The sequence below is a fragment of the Symphalangus syndactylus genome, chromosome 12 (genome assembly GCF_028878055.3).
Source record: "Symphalangus syndactylus isolate Jambi chromosome 12, NHGRI_mSymSyn1-v2.1_pri, whole genome shotgun sequence".
Lineage (NCBI taxonomy): Eukaryota > Metazoa > Chordata > Mammalia > Primates > Hylobatidae > Symphalangus > Symphalangus syndactylus.
In genome coordinates this window covers 93,927,739-93,942,500 of record NC_072441.2, presented here as the reverse complement: position 1 = coordinate 93,942,500, position 14,762 = coordinate 93,927,739, and the positions used below count along the sequence as shown (strand labels likewise).

The 14,762-nt window shown below is 44.0% G+C and overlaps 1 protein-coding gene, 1 long non-coding RNA gene and 1 pseudogene across 4 annotated transcripts in view; 2 read left to right on the top strand and 1 right to left on the bottom strand.

Annotated features, from left to right (window-relative positions):
* LOC134733986 (uncharacterized) overlaps positions 1 to 4,057 on the top strand; it is a 15,881-nt gene extending 11,824 nt beyond the window's left edge. For both annotated transcript variants that reach the window (XR_010117432.1, XR_010117431.1), the window contains exon 2: positions 1,197 to 4,057. This is a non-coding gene — a long non-coding RNA (uncharacterized lncRNA). The remainder of the gene's footprint in view (positions 1 to 1,196) is intronic.
* Positions 1,140 to 2,365, bottom strand: LOC134733982 (carbonic anhydrase 14-like; annotated as a pseudogene).
* Positions 4,058 to 9,363: 5,306 nt separating the features above from the next.
* The window catches only part of ALDH9A1 (aldehyde dehydrogenase 9 family member A1), a 37,767-nt gene continuing 32,368 nt past the window's right edge, over positions 9,364 to 14,762 (top strand). The window contains exons 1-2 of one of the 2 annotated variants that reach the window (XM_063625036.1): positions 9,364 to 9,781; positions 12,777 to 12,922. In XM_063625036.1, coding sequence (XP_063481106.1) covers positions 9,631 to 9,781; positions 12,777 to 12,922 — 297 coding nt within the window. In that variant the 5' untranslated portion in view covers positions 9,364 to 9,630. Of the gene's footprint in view, positions 9,812 to 12,776; positions 12,923 to 14,762 lie in introns of both variants that reach the window. The other variant, XM_063625035.1, reaches the window with a different exon arrangement.

Below are 14,762 nucleotides of genomic sequence, written 5' to 3'. Positions count from 1 at the left end.
GCCTCAGCCTCCCAAGTAGCTGGGATTACAGGCATGTGCCACCACATCTGGCTAATTTTTTGTATTTAGTAGAGACAGGATTTCACCACGTTGGTCACACTGGTCTCGAACTCCTGACCTCAGGTGATCCACCCATCTTGGCCTCCCAAAGTGCTGGGATTACATGTGTGAGGCACCGCCCCCGGCCTTTTTTTCTTTTATTGAAAACAAAGTTATCATTCAATGTCACAAGGGCCTTCAGGTCCTTTGTTCCTCTTTTTCTGCCCCATTACCCCATTAATCCTCAACCCTAGATGAATCTGAGCACCTGCTTGTTCTCCTCCTGGACCACTGAGTGAGGATGGAAAAAAATCTATCAACTCAGCATGGAGTACTGCTCAACAACCTTTTTACTAATTCTTAGTTAGCAAAGTTTGTTATTTCCCAGAAGTGCTGTTCCAAAACTTTATCTTCCTTTTTCTTTTCTCCTTATTTTCAGCAGGTGATTTTTCTTCCTACTTCACAGAGAAAACCAGCTCTCTTCCAGCCGTGCTCCTTCACTTCCAAACATGTATCTGTACTCATCTTTTCACCTTTTCTCTTTTTTGAGGAAAGAAAAACAGTATTTCTTCTCTTTATATTTTTACTTGTCCTCTTGACCCCACTCTTTCTTGCTGCCCTTGGGACTTTGCATCAGTTATTTCTTATTTCTTTTTTTTCCTCCAGAAACTTCAGTTTCCAAATATGTTGAGCAAAAATATATAATCCCAACAGCAACTCTTTCTCCTAAGGGGAGCTCCTGCAATATATCTAGGGAAAGGGACATAAAGGTGAGAGGGTGGAGGATTTGGGGGTACATCCCAAACTTCCCCTAAAACTAAACACTGTTCTCTGCACTAACAACACAGGGATCCCCTGATCTCCTCCTACATGTTTTGAGGGGCTGAAGGCTCTGCTGTTCTTCCTTGAATGAGAGCCTGGGTCCATACCTCTCTATAGGGGATGTCCAGAGGAAGGAGCGCCTACTACTCCTACAGTAATCCTGGCCAGTCCCTGCACCCCATTTTAGAGGTTCCCTGGGGGGTGGTGAGACATGAGGGGAAAGCATCTCTGGAGGCACGAGGGGAAGGCATCCATATCCAAGGTATCTAAGAGGGAGTTTATGCCTCAGTGGTGGCTCATGCTGAGGTGATGACCACGTTCTTCTGATTTTCCAGCCTCTTCTTCTGAAGCCTTCTAGCCATGAAGAAAATGGCCAGCAGAAGTCAGAGAGGGCCAACCAAGATTCCTACACCGAGGCTCAGCATTTCACCTGTAGGATACAAGGATCCCATCTGGATGAAAAAAGCAAAGGTCATTGTTGGTTGAGAGGCTGAGGGGCTCAGTAGTTCTGTACCAGGACTGGAGGGCCCCTCTTCTGTGGATAACAATGTCTCCTGAAGCTTTTCCAGCTGTTCCATTGAAATCTGGGCCCTTGCACTGAAAACTGTCCAGGGCACCCTCTACTAGCAAGGGGAAGTTGTGAGCAAGCTAGTGTAAAGGAAGAACTGCCCTAGCTGTCGGGGGAGCAGCTCTCTCACTGTGGTCTTCTGATCTTTATGCTTGATTTCATGCAAGTGATCCAGAATGTGTTCATAAGCTATGTTCTCTTTTTTTTTTTTTTTTTTTGGTCTCGCTCTGTTGCCCAGGCTGGAGTACAGTGGTGCAATCTCAGCTCACTGCAACCTCCGCCTCCCGGGTTCAAGTGATTCTCCTCCTACCTCAGCCTTTCGGGTAAACTGGGATTACAGGCGCCCACTACCAGTCCGGCTAATTTTTGTATTTTTAATAGAGATGGGGTTTCACCATATTGGCCAGGCTGGCATAAGCTACATTCTTAGTCTCACTCACCTCAATTAGGATGCCCAGGACAGTCAGGCCCTGAGGCCTCTGAGCGGCCTCACTCAAGCTATCACAGGAATCAGAGTCGTAATGTATGATGTGGAGCTCGGCAACTGTGGCTTCACTGTTGATCTGGTGTTCTGAGCCCCCTGGGGATCATCCTGACCCCAGTGCAGGTGTAGCTGGGTAGCTACATATTTTCTGGAAAGTCCACCTAGATACAGGGTAGAGGGCAGAGACAGTTGCACTGTGTAGCTATTCTTGTGCAGGTCTAAAGGCTCGGTGCCAGGCCGGTCATATCCATGGGGCTGTAGAGCAGTCATCTAAGGGTCCATTGTCACACTGTCTGTCTGGATATCGAAGGGGGACTGTGTATTGTTTCCACACTCAGGGTAAAAGGCTGGCCACAGTGGTCCTGACTATGTGGGCACTCATATGTCCAGTGTTGACCCTCGTCTGCAGCCAGGATCCAAATCGCCTCTAGCAGGAGGATGAAGAACAACATGGTATCCCAGGAAGGGGCACAGGGGACTGGGAGTTTGGAGACTAGATGACTAGGGAAGGCAGAGAGCGAGAGATGGGGAGAGAGGCAGAGAGAGAGGTGAGTTCCTGGTGTTGAGTGTCTTTATCCCTTTTTTTGTTGCTGTCTCTGTGTCTCTGTGGGTTTCCAAGGGATTTGATTTTCAGTAGGGTACCGTGGGTTTCTGGGTCCCCAGAACAAATCTCTTGCTGCTTCTCTCAGCCCTCTCTCTTCATCTCCCTCTGCAGTCTCCATTCCACTTGATGACCCAGTTATTTCTTATTCCTCTTGGATTTCCAAGTTCTCCCTCTTCCTGGCTCCCTTTTGCTTCCAGAAACTGTATTGCACCTTTCTTTCACTATCCTTTTGGAAAATATAGTTGTACGTTCAATGTATGCATTGCACCTCTGGTTCATTCCATAACTTATTATAGCCTGGCTTCTTCTCGCCCTTCAACTGAAATTGCTCTATTTAAAGATACTAAAGATCCCTTACTGGCTAACTTTAATGATCTCTTCCCCATTTTACCCAATTTGATTCTTAAACAGCATTTCCTACAGAGTTTAATAAGTCACCTGAAAAAACAATGCTGAGCTCAAATAAGATTGAGAAACATCAGGTTGTATAGCATTGAGCAGATTTCTTTACTGCAGCACTTATTTAAGTTCAAAATATGCTAATAATCATTGTGATTTCCAAAATGGGGATATGTTAAGTACAGTTTTCCAAACTTATTTATCAACAGAATCCTTTTTATATGGAGCATCTTGCAAAATTAGTGTTCTGAGAGTCATAACATGGGAAACAATGCTTAGTTGTTTTGAATGTGGTCCAAGGACGCTTGCATCAGAATCATTTTGGATGCTGATTGTTGATATAAAAAATCATCACCACGTCTTGCTATGTCAGAAGCTCTTCTACCAGAAGCTGAAAGAGAACAGCCTTTCAAGGAACATGGAGAAGTTAACATGTGAGGAGGTCAGAACAAGAACACAGAGGGTGCCTTGGTCCCTAATACTTTGGGGGCCACCATATTATCCCTGGACTGCTTAGCATGGACCGTTATATAACAGAGAAATAAATTTATTTCCTGTATATGTCATTGCTACTTTTGCCTTCGATAATGCAGCTGATCTGAAAACTAATTAATTCAGAGATAAAAAGAGAACGTATGTTCTGACTAATCATGGTGAGTAGTCTCTGTTCTGTTCTTTATAATAAAGCATGGATTTCTCTGTTGTGATTTCTTCCTATTTAAGGTAAAAAGATAAGGTCTTTGTTCTTTTTTTATTTTTTTAAATTTCAATATCTTTTGACGTACAAGTGGTTTTTGGTTACATGGATGAGGTCTATAGCGGTGAATTCTGAGATTTTAGTGTACCCATTACCCAAGCAGTGTACACTGTACCCAATATGTAGTCTTTTATCCCTCACCCCTCTCCCAACCTTCCCTCTGGGTCCCCAAAGTCCATTATATCACTCTGTATATCTTTGCATCCTCATAGCTTAGCTGAATCAAGATATATTTTAAAGGTAAAAATGTTAACACTTGATAATGGATTGGATATGCGGCATTTAGAGATTGGATAGGTTGGAATTTTTTAAACGTTCTGAATTGTTATTTATGTTAGAAATTGTCCAAAGCACTTTCATTAAACTTCTGATTTCTCTACTGTGTTTTTCTGTGACTCAAGGTAAAGAAAAAATAAGGAAACTGGCTACATAATACAACAGCTACTTATTAAGTTCTTACCACGTGCCTGTGTATTCAGGTTTGTATACTCCTAACATCTAATTCAGTGCCTGGTGCAGAATGGGTTCTCAAAAAACATTGGCAAGGCAGATGAAAAACTGCCTACAAATTAGATTTCTCAATAGCAATTATAAACTAGAAGATAATGGAATATTACATTCAAAATTCTAAAAGAATGTTGTTTTCAACTTGAATACTATACTTATCTATGCACACCTAGATCATCAATCATATGTGAGAGAATGAATATTTTTCATTTGGGTAGTCTCAAATGATTTACCTTCCTTGTGCCCTTTCTCAGGAAGCTACTACTAGAAGATGTCTCTGTTAAAGTCAGGGAGTATACCAAGAAAGAGGAAGACATGGAAACAGAGGATATTGGCAGGGCAGAGGCAAAGGGAATGCTTAGGATGACAGCAAAGACAAGTCCCAGGGCAAGAGTGGGGGAGCAGGTGGAGAGAACAAGCAATCCAGAGTAGATGAGGAGGTTGGAAAACTCCAGTACAGGTATCTCCAAGGAAAACAAAACAAAAAGCCACATAAATTATCTCATAGGTTTGGCCATATAGAAATTATATATTGACTTTGTTTTACAGAGCTGTCAGAGGGTGCGGAAGGACTTAGTCAAGTATTCATAAGAAAATTAGAAGCAATTGTGAACTGGAAAAATAAAAAAAATTGTGCAAAAAAGAAAATATAATTAAAATAGACTACTTGGCTTAATGGTGATTAATATTTACAGAGTCATATAATAAAAAAACTCCCTGCATATCATGAATGAAGTAATTACATACCTTTGTCAAAATTTGTTGTACTGTCCCCTTAATATGAGTGCATTTTATTAATTATAAACTATACCTCAAGACCTCTAGCCAAAAAAAGGCTGCCTGCTCTGTTGGACAAGACCTTTTTTTTTTGGAGATAGAGTCTCACTCTGTCGTGCCCAGGCTGGAGTGTAGCAGCGCGACTTCGGCCCACTGCAAACTCCACCTCCCGCGTTCAAGCGATTCTCCTGCCTCAGCCTCCCAAGTAGCTGGGATTATAGGTGCCCACCACCATGCTCAGCTAATTTATTGTATTTTTAGTAGAGATGGGATTTTACCATATTGGCCAGGCTTGTCTCCAACTCCCAACCTCAGGTGATCCACCCGCTTCAGCTTCCCAGTGTGCTGGGATTACAGGCATGAGCCACTGCACCTGGCCTATTTTTTTTATTTTTATTTTTATTTATTTATTTATTTTGAGATGGAGTCTCACTCTGTCGCCCAGGCTGGAGTGCAGTGGCGCAATCTTGGCTCACTGCAAGCTCCGCCTCCCGGGTTCACGCCATTTCTCCTGCCTCAGCCTCTCCGAGTAGCTAGGACTACAGGCGCCCGCCACCACGCCCGGCTAATTTTTTGTATTTTTAGTAGACACGGGGTTTCACCGTGGTCTCGATCTCCTGACCTCGTGATCCGCCCGCCTCGGCCTCCCAAAGTGCTGGGATTACAAGCGTGAGCCACCGCGCCCGGCCGCCTATTTTTTTTTTAACGCTACTTGCAAATTGGTATCAAAAAGTTTAAAAACAATTATATCTTTAGACCTAGCAATTCCACTTCTAGGATTCTGTCCTAAGAAAACAAACCATATGGGCAAATTCAGCTTGTAGGGGCGGCAAAACTCCACCTCTGTTCTCTTAGACTCCTGATTGGGCTGGAGAATTAAAATGACATAAAACAGATTAACAGGAGAAAGCATCCAAATCTTTTTGGTGTGTGCTGTTTCTTTTCTTTTTTCTTTTTTTTTTTTTTTTTGGTACAGAGTCTTACTCTGTCACCCAGGCTGGAGTGCAGTGGCTTGATCTCGGCTCACTGCAACCTCTGCCTCCTGGGTTCAAGCGATTCTCCTGCCTCAGCCTCCCAAGTAGCTGCAATTACAGGCGCACACCACCAAGCCCGGCTAATTTTTGTATTTTTAGTAGAGACGGGATTTCACCATGTTGATCAGGCTGGTCTTGAACTCCTGACCTCAGGTGATCCACCCGCCTGGGCCTCCCAAAGTTCTGGGATTACAGGCATGAGCCGCCGTGCCCGGCACGAATGTATTTAATGCAGGTTTTAGGTGGCACACAAGAAAAGAAGCAGTTTGAGTCAGTTCCTTATATACTGAATCGGACAAAGAGTGCTAAGTTATGATGAAGCAACTAAATTCTGTGGAAGGACTTAAAAGGTAAGAGTTATTTTAACAAGGTCTGTACGGAATTCTCTTGGTCTTGATTTCTTGTCCTTAAAGATAAGGATGTTGCAGGCCGGGCGCAGTGGCTCACGCCTGTAATCCCAGCACTTTGGGAGGCTGAGGCGGGTGAATCACCTGAGGTCCGGAGTTCGAGACCAGCCTGACCAACATGGTGAAATCCCATCTCTACTAAAAATACAAAATTAGCTGGGCGTGGTGGCGCATGCCTGTAATCCCAGCTACTCCAGAGGCTGAGGCAGGAGAATAGCTTGAACCCGGGACGCGGAGGTTGCTATGAGCCGAGATCGTGCCATTGCACTCCAGCGTGGGCGACAAGAAGGAAACTCCGTCTCAAAAAAAAAAAAAAAAAAAAAAAAAAAAGATAAGGATGTTGCTTCTTTCACATGGGAATTTCATCTTTTGCTTTAAAGGAACAGCACAAGGCCGGGCATAGTGGCTCATGCCTGTAATCCCAGCACTTTGGGAGGCCGATGTGGGCAAATGACTTGAGCCCAGGTGTTCAAGACCAGCCTAGGCAACATGGCAAGATCCTGTCTCTACAAAAAATACAAAAATTAGCTGGGTGTGATGGCACATGCCTGTAGTCCCAGCTACTTGGGAGGCTGGGGTGGGAGGATCGCTTGAGTCCAGAAGGTTGAGGCTGCAGTGAGCTATGATAGTGCCACCGCACTCCAGCCTGGGCAAAAAAGTAAGACCCTGTCTCAAAAAAAAAAAAAAAAAAAAAGAAGAAACAGCACAAAGGTTAGAGTGATCTTTTTGCACCTGCTGTTTTTCTTTTTTTTTTTTTTTTTTGAGTCAGGGTGTCACTCTATTGCTCAGGCTGGAGTGCAGTGGCACAATCATGGCTCACTGTAGCCTCAACCTCCTGAGCTCAAGTGATACTCTTACCTCAGCATCCCTGCTATTTTTCAAATGCCTTTAACTTAAATGGTATGCCAGAATGGCTTGGTTTTTTGTTTGTTTGTTTTTGAGCCAGTGTCTTGCTCTGTCATCCAAGCTGGAGTACAGTGGTGTGATCATGACTCACTGCAGCCTCGACCTCCCAGGCTTAAACCATCCTTCCACCTCACCTCCTGAGTAGCTGGGACCATAGTTATGCATATATATATATACTGTATATATCAGTATATACAGGTGATGTCTCACACCTGTAATCTCAACACTTTGGGAGGCTGAAGCAGGAGGATTGCTTAAGCTCAGAAGTTCGAGACCAGCCTGGGCAAGATGGTGAGACCCTGTCTCTAAAAATAAATAAATAAATAAATAAATAAAATTAGGCACCCTGGTACATACCTGTCTTCCCAGGTACTCAGGAGGCTGAAGCGGAAGGATTGATTGTTCCCAGGAGCTTGAGGCTGCAGTGAGCAGTGATCACACCACTGCACTCCAGCCTGGATGACAGAGTGAGATCCTTTCCCAGAAAACAAAAATCATATCCTTTTTTTTAAAAAAAACCTTCTGAATCTCTCATTTTTATATCTTATACATTTGGAAGAGTTGGAACAATTTCTATATAATGCTACTGTCTTAGATGACAGATTCTAAATTTTTCTGTAAGGTCAATAGCCTTTAGCCTCTAGCTGATTATCAACTCCAAGAACAAATTCCAAAGTCAATGACCCTGAATTTCATTTGAGAAAAACAGGAAGGCACTGCAAACTATGAACATTGTTATTATAATAGCAATTGTATAGTGCTTTCTAATTTTCAGACCACTTTCACATACTCTGTTTCATATTACCTCAGGTTTATAAATCAAACCTATTTTTGAAAATATGAGTATTATAGCCTAAAAAGCTGTTAAAAATGAAAAAGACTAGATTATCCAAGCAGAGATGCCTAACTAGCATTAGGGGACATCCTCATCAGCGCAGTGATTTCAAAGTCCTGGTTTGTAACACCTGACTCGTGTTCATTCAACAAATATTCATTAAGGACCTAATCCTAGTGTCAGGCTGCCTAGATTAGGAAACCTGTTAGGTCTTCAGTGAGAAAATTATATTCTGTATATGAAGAATGTGAGGACACTCAGGCTTAAAATAAAATTCAATCTGTATTATTGTTCAGTGAAAGGCCCTGTTAAAATGGGCAGGAACAGGATTCTGAATAATTTTTTCCTTTCTTTCTGTGTGGATGGTTTTCTGGCTCCCCACTGCAGGAGTTATAAGAGTAGTAAACATATTATTGTTCAGGAAATAAAAATAAATGTGTGTGTGTGTGTGTGTGTGTTTGATGTATTAATAGTTCTAGAGGACAGACTAAGAGCTGATACTCCCTAAAGATCTTTTCTTTCTTTTCTTTCTTTCTTTTTGTTTTGTTTTTGGAGACGGAGTGTCGCTCCGTCACCCAGGCTGGAGGGCAATGTTGCAACCTTGGCTCACTGCAGCCTCTGCCTCCGGGTTCAAGTGATCCTCGTGCTTCAACCCCCCAGTAGCTGGGACTAGAGGTGCACGCCACCACACTTGCACAGTTGGCTTTTTTTTTTTTTTTGTATTTTTAGTAGAGACGGGGATCTCACTATGTTGCCCAGGCTGGTCTGGAACTCCTGAGCTCAGGCAATCCACCCACCTCCGCCTCCTAAAGTGCTGGGATTACAGGTGTGAGCCACCGCGTCCGGCATTTTCTTTTACTCTGGAGGTTGTGTCCAAGAAGAGTACTGCTAATGGTGAAACTAAGCAAAAGCAACAAATTGGCAACTGGATGACCTGAGGCAGAGACCCTGGATCACACAGTATGGGTTCCCAAGGACTTCTTCCTTTGGGAGACCTGGAGATGGGGGAAGGGGATCCAGTTGCTTTTCTTTTCCTCCTCTGGTTGTCTGGGGAAGGAAATGTGGAAATGGAGGGGGCTTTAGTGGCACCGACGTTTGGCTTTAAGCAAGTTGTGAGGTAGGCAATTTCTCTTTGGATCTTCTACCCCTTTAGCAACGATTCCACTCCCGGATGAACCCGAAAACGCTTGCAAAGTGCTACGCAAATATTGATCACGAAGAAGGAAGTCCTCTTCCCGCCTGGAGACTGTGTGGGGGTATGGCGGGGTGGTGGGGAGAATCTGGTGTCTTGCTCCACCCTCCTGGCGAGGGGAGGGCCTGACCTGGACCGCGGAGGAATCGAGTGACTGCCCCTAAAATCTCCTAGAACCGATTCCCGCGGCCCCGCGGCCCCGCGGCCCCGCGGCCCCGCGGCCCCGCGGCCCCGCGGCCCCGCCCCGCCGCCCCACCCGCGGCCCGTCGTCTTCTGCCGCGGAGCCGCGTCCGCCCTTCATGTTTCTCCGAGCAGGCCTGGCCGCGCTCTCCCCGCTTCTTCGCAGTCTTCGGCCCTCTCCTGTCGCCGCCATGAGCACTGGCACCTTCGTCGTGTCGCAGCCGCTCAATTACCGTGGCGGGGCCCGCGTGGAGCCGGCGGACGCCTCCGGCACCGAGAAAGCTTTCGAGCCTGCAACCGGTAACTGCATCGAGCCGGGGAGGCTGGGGCGCCCTGGGGCCGGGTGCGCGGATTTCCCGGCCAGCCCCCGTTTCCTGTGTTCTGCAGGGTTGACTTGAGCACAGACAGTGACAGTGGAGAGTCTAAGGTTGTGTGTGTAGGCAGCTAGCGATTCTGGAGCAACGCGAGTGCCTCTGGGCAGGGATGGGAAGGGAGGAAAAGAAAAGCTGATGAGTTGCGTGGTAGGATCGTGAGGAGTTTTACCTGGGCCAGAACAGAGTTCGTAAAGGCCTGGTGGGGGAAGTCGTGCCTCTGCTAACTTCCTTTTTTTGTTTTTGTTTTTCTTTGTTTTTTTGTTTGTTTTGAGACAGGGTCTCACTCTGTCGCCCAGGCTGGAGTACAGGGGCACGATCTCAGAGCTCACTGCGCCCTCGACCTTACGGGCTAAAGTGCTTCTCCTGCCTCAGCCTCCCTGGTAGCTGGGATTACAGGCTCCCACCACCACGTCTGGCTAATTTTTGTATTTTTAGTAGAGACGAGGTTTCATCATGTTACTCAGGCTGGTCTCGAAACTCCTGAGCTTGTGTGAGCCTCCTGCCTCAGCCTCCCAAAGTGCTGGGATTACAGCCGTGAGCCACCGCGCCCAGCCAACTGTTCCCCCTTTTAAAACTAGGACTGATGTATTATTGTCTTCAAATGTGTGCATAGGAGAGGAATTCTAAAAGAACGGGGCGGGGTTGTGGGGAAGATAATCATTTGTGCTGGGAATGAAGGAGCGCTCACAGATAGTTTCTCATGACTACGAATGAGGACTTTGTCTCCACATTCTAATATTAAAATATTTCTGCACATTAATCAGAACTGGGAAAGGAAAAAACCCCACCTTTATTCAGAACTTTCTTCCCCAGCTTTATTGAAGTATAATTAAGAAATAAAAATTGTATATACTTAAGGTGTAAAACGTGTTGTATGTATACCTTGCAAAATGATTACCACGGTCAATCTAATTATCCATTGCTCTACATAGTTAATGGCTTTTTTTGGATAGTGAAATATTTAAGATCTATTCTTTTAGCAAATTTCAAGTACATGATGCAGTATTGGTAACCATAGTCACCATGGTCTACATGAGCTCTGCACAATTTACTAATCTCGCTGAAATAAAATTTTATAATCTAGTGCTTAATGTGTGCTAAGCACTGTGCTAGGCACTGGATTTACTCTGGGAACTCTGAAGGTCACAGAGATAAGGAAGAAGAGGCTTTTTGTTTTGGTTTTGTGCTGTGTTTATTTTGCTGGGTTTTATGGAATATATGTGGGGAGAAAGATGTAAATATTTTGTGTAAAATGTAGCCAGAGCAATAAAACTGATTTGCAGGGGGCTGGAGAATTTAGTATTTGACCATCCTCACTAAACCACAGAGCAGTGACTTGGCAGAACCAGAAGGCATTATCACATCTCTTCTTTATATAGGAGGAGACAGCTTCTCTACCCCTGACCTAATCCTGATACAAAAGAAAGAAAAATTGCTCTTTGTTTTAATTGCCTACAGTGTGTGTGATCCTCAGCCACCGCCTTTACCAGCTGGCTATTCAAGTTTGTAACAGAAATTGCAGATTTGTGAAATCTCCCCGGAAAGAGTCCCAGGAGTTCTTGTGAAGAGGATTTGCTGAGTTGGCAAACTTAAAGAATTCTTGTTGGTAGAGGCAGTACAGTCCTTGGGATATGGGCCTAGAAAAACTGATTGTTTCATAATTTGCACCAGAATAGGGAGAGGGAATAAAGGTAGAATAAGAAAAGGAAATCTTGGATTTTTTTGAGAAAAAAATGTTCTTTTAGGGATGCCTTATCCTGATATTACTGCTTATTAACTATATTTATCAAGTATCAAGTAATATGATATAACCTACATAGAATATAGACAAGGGATTTACAGTCAGAGTTTATAACCCAGTAGACTGATTACTTTTGACTTTCATTTTACAAGACCCCTGAAATTCTGAGACAATGTTTAGGAGTGTTGCAAAACTTAATCGGAAGTTAATGTTAGTAAACTCAACTGTAAAATAGTAGAGGGCAGGGGTTCTTAACCCTAAATCCATGATGAGTTTAAGGCAGGGGACATGACATTCCTGTAATTCTGTTATATGTTTAAGTACATTTTTCTGGAGAGAGGTCTACAACTTTTATCAGACTCCTAAAAGGTGTTAATGACCACAAAATATAGTTAAGAACTGCTAGGCCGGGTGCGGTGGCTCATGGCTGTAATCCCAGCACTTTGGGAGGCAGAGGTGGGTGAATCACTTGAGGTCAGGAGTGCAAGACCAGCCTGGCCAACATGATGAAACCCCGTCCCTCTACTAAAAATACAAAAATTAGCTGTGTGTGGTGGCGGGCGCCTGTAATCCCAGCTACTCAGGAGGCTGAGGCAGGAGAATGAATTGCTGGAATCTGGGAGGCGAAAGTTGCAGTGAGCCAAGATCGTGCCATTGCACTCCAGCCTGGGCAACGAGAGCGAGACTCCGTCTTAAAATAACAAAAAAACAAAACAAAAAAACCTGCTAGTATAGAGATGGTCACTAAATCAAACCATACTTAAAAACAAGAAGTTACGGTAGCTCACGCCTGTAATTCCGGCTCTTCGGGAGGCCGAGGCGGGCGGATCATGAGGTCAGGAGATCGAGACCATCCTGGTCAACATGGTGACACCCGGTCTCTACTAAAAAATTAGCTGGGCATAGTGGCGTGCACTGGTAGTCCCAGCTACTCAGGAGGCTGAGGCAGGGGAATCGCTTGAACTCAGGAGGTGGAGGTTGCAGTGAGCCGAGTTCGCGCCACTGCACTCCAGCCTGGGTGACAGAGCAAGAATCCATCTCAAAAAAAAAAAAAGAAAAGGAATAGTACTAAGAGAATATTGATAGATAATATTTTATTTAAATATGTGGCAACAGTTTGAGTTAAAACTGATGTTTCCCCTCTTTATAGGCCGAGTGATAGCTACTTTCACATGTTCAGGAGAAAAGGAAGTAAATTTGGCTGTTCAAAATGCAAAGGCTGCTTTTAAAATATGGAGTCAAAAATCTGGCATGGAGCGTTGCCGAATCCTTTTGGAGGCTGCCAGGATAATAAGGGTATGTTCCAATTTATTCCCTTCCAGAAAACTCAGACATTGCTCTGAGGGTTCTTTGTGATGTTTGCAGTTCGACTTTGATGGAACATTAGGCCATAACGTTTTCATAAAATGGAAAAACATTTCCACATGCTCACCTTAGTATATAAAACAAGTTTTTGTTCAATACTTCCCATCTGGATCTTGGCTCTTGGACATCTCCTTTGGCAGGTTTTCATGTTTATAAAGCTTTGTTTTGAATTATAATGCACTCTTTATAGCTCATCTTCCTTTTCTATTATTTATTTTTATTTTTTGAGATGGAGTCTTGCTCTGTCGCCCAGGCTGGAGTGCAGTGGAGTGATCTCGGCTCACTGCAACCTTCGCCTCCCAGGCTCAAGCAATTCTCCTGCCTCAGCTTCCCAAGTAGCTGGGACTACAGGTGCATGCCACCATGCCTGGCTAATTTTTGTGTTTTTGTAGAGATGGATTTCACCATGTTGGCCAGGCCAGTCTTGAACTCCTGATCTCAAGTGATCCACCCACGTTGGCCTCACAAAGTGCTGGGATTACAGGCGTGAGCCACCGTGCCCAGCCTTCCTTTCTGTTTAAACCATGTTGTTTACTTGTTTCCTTTTTATTCTTTATTTTGATGATTCTCAAGTCTACCTTTCTTTTTCAGATTTTTTTTCAGATAGGGTTTTAAGTATTGTTACTTTAATTGGGAAGATTTCATAGATTTGTAGATGTTCCCTTTAAAAAAAGAGAGTTAAGCTTTTTTTTTTTTTTACTTCATAAATACATACAATTTTTGTTAACTAAAAAAAATTCTAAAAACAAGTATTTAATGCTCATCGCAAAACATAAAAAGCCTGCAGTGCAAAGGGTTTCTGTGGTGTAGTAGTTACCACGCCGGCCTAACACATGGAAGGTCCTCTATTTGAAACTCGACGGAAACAAAAGGTTTCTTTTGTCTCCCAGAATCTGACCAGGCTGCCTCTTCCTGGGAGTCCAGAGCTGCAAGGAACAAGTGATAATCCTGCCTCTTTTTTTTTTTTTTTTTTTTTTTATACTTTAAGTTCTAGGGTACATGTACACAACGTGCAGGTTTGATACATAGGTATACAGGTGCCATGTTGGTTTGCTGCACCCATCAACTCATCATTTACATTAGGTATTTCTCCTAATGCTATCCCTCCCCCAGCCACCGCCCCCTCCCCGTCCCTGCCGTGGCCCTGGTGTGTGATGTTCCCCACCCTGTGTACAAGTGATCTCATTGTTCAGTTCCCACCTATGAATGAGAACATGCAGTGTTTGGTTTTCTGTCCTTGTGATAGTTTGCTCAGAATGATGGTTTCCAGCTTCATCCATGTCCCTGCAAAGAACATGAACTCATCCTTTTTTATGGCTGCATAGTATTCCATGGTATATATGTGCCACATTTTCTTAATCCAGTCTATCATTGATGGGCATTTGGGTTGGTTCCAAGTCTTTGCTATTTTGAATAGTGCTGCAATAAACATACGTGTGCATATGTCTTTTTTTTTTAATTATACTTTAAGTTCTAGGGTACACATGCACAATGTGCAGGTTTGTTACATATGTATACATGTGCCATGTTGGTGTGCTGCACCCATTAACTCGTCATTTACATTAGGTATTTCTCCCAGTGCTTTCCCTCCCCCCTTCCCCCACCCCACAGCAGGCCCCGGGGTGTGATGTTCCCCACCCTGTGTCCAAGTGTTCTCACTGTTCAGCTCCCACCTATGAGTGAGAACATGCAGTGTTTGGTTTTCTGTCCTTGTGATAGTTTGCTCAGAATGATGGTTTCCAGCTTCATCCATGTCCCTACAAAGGACATG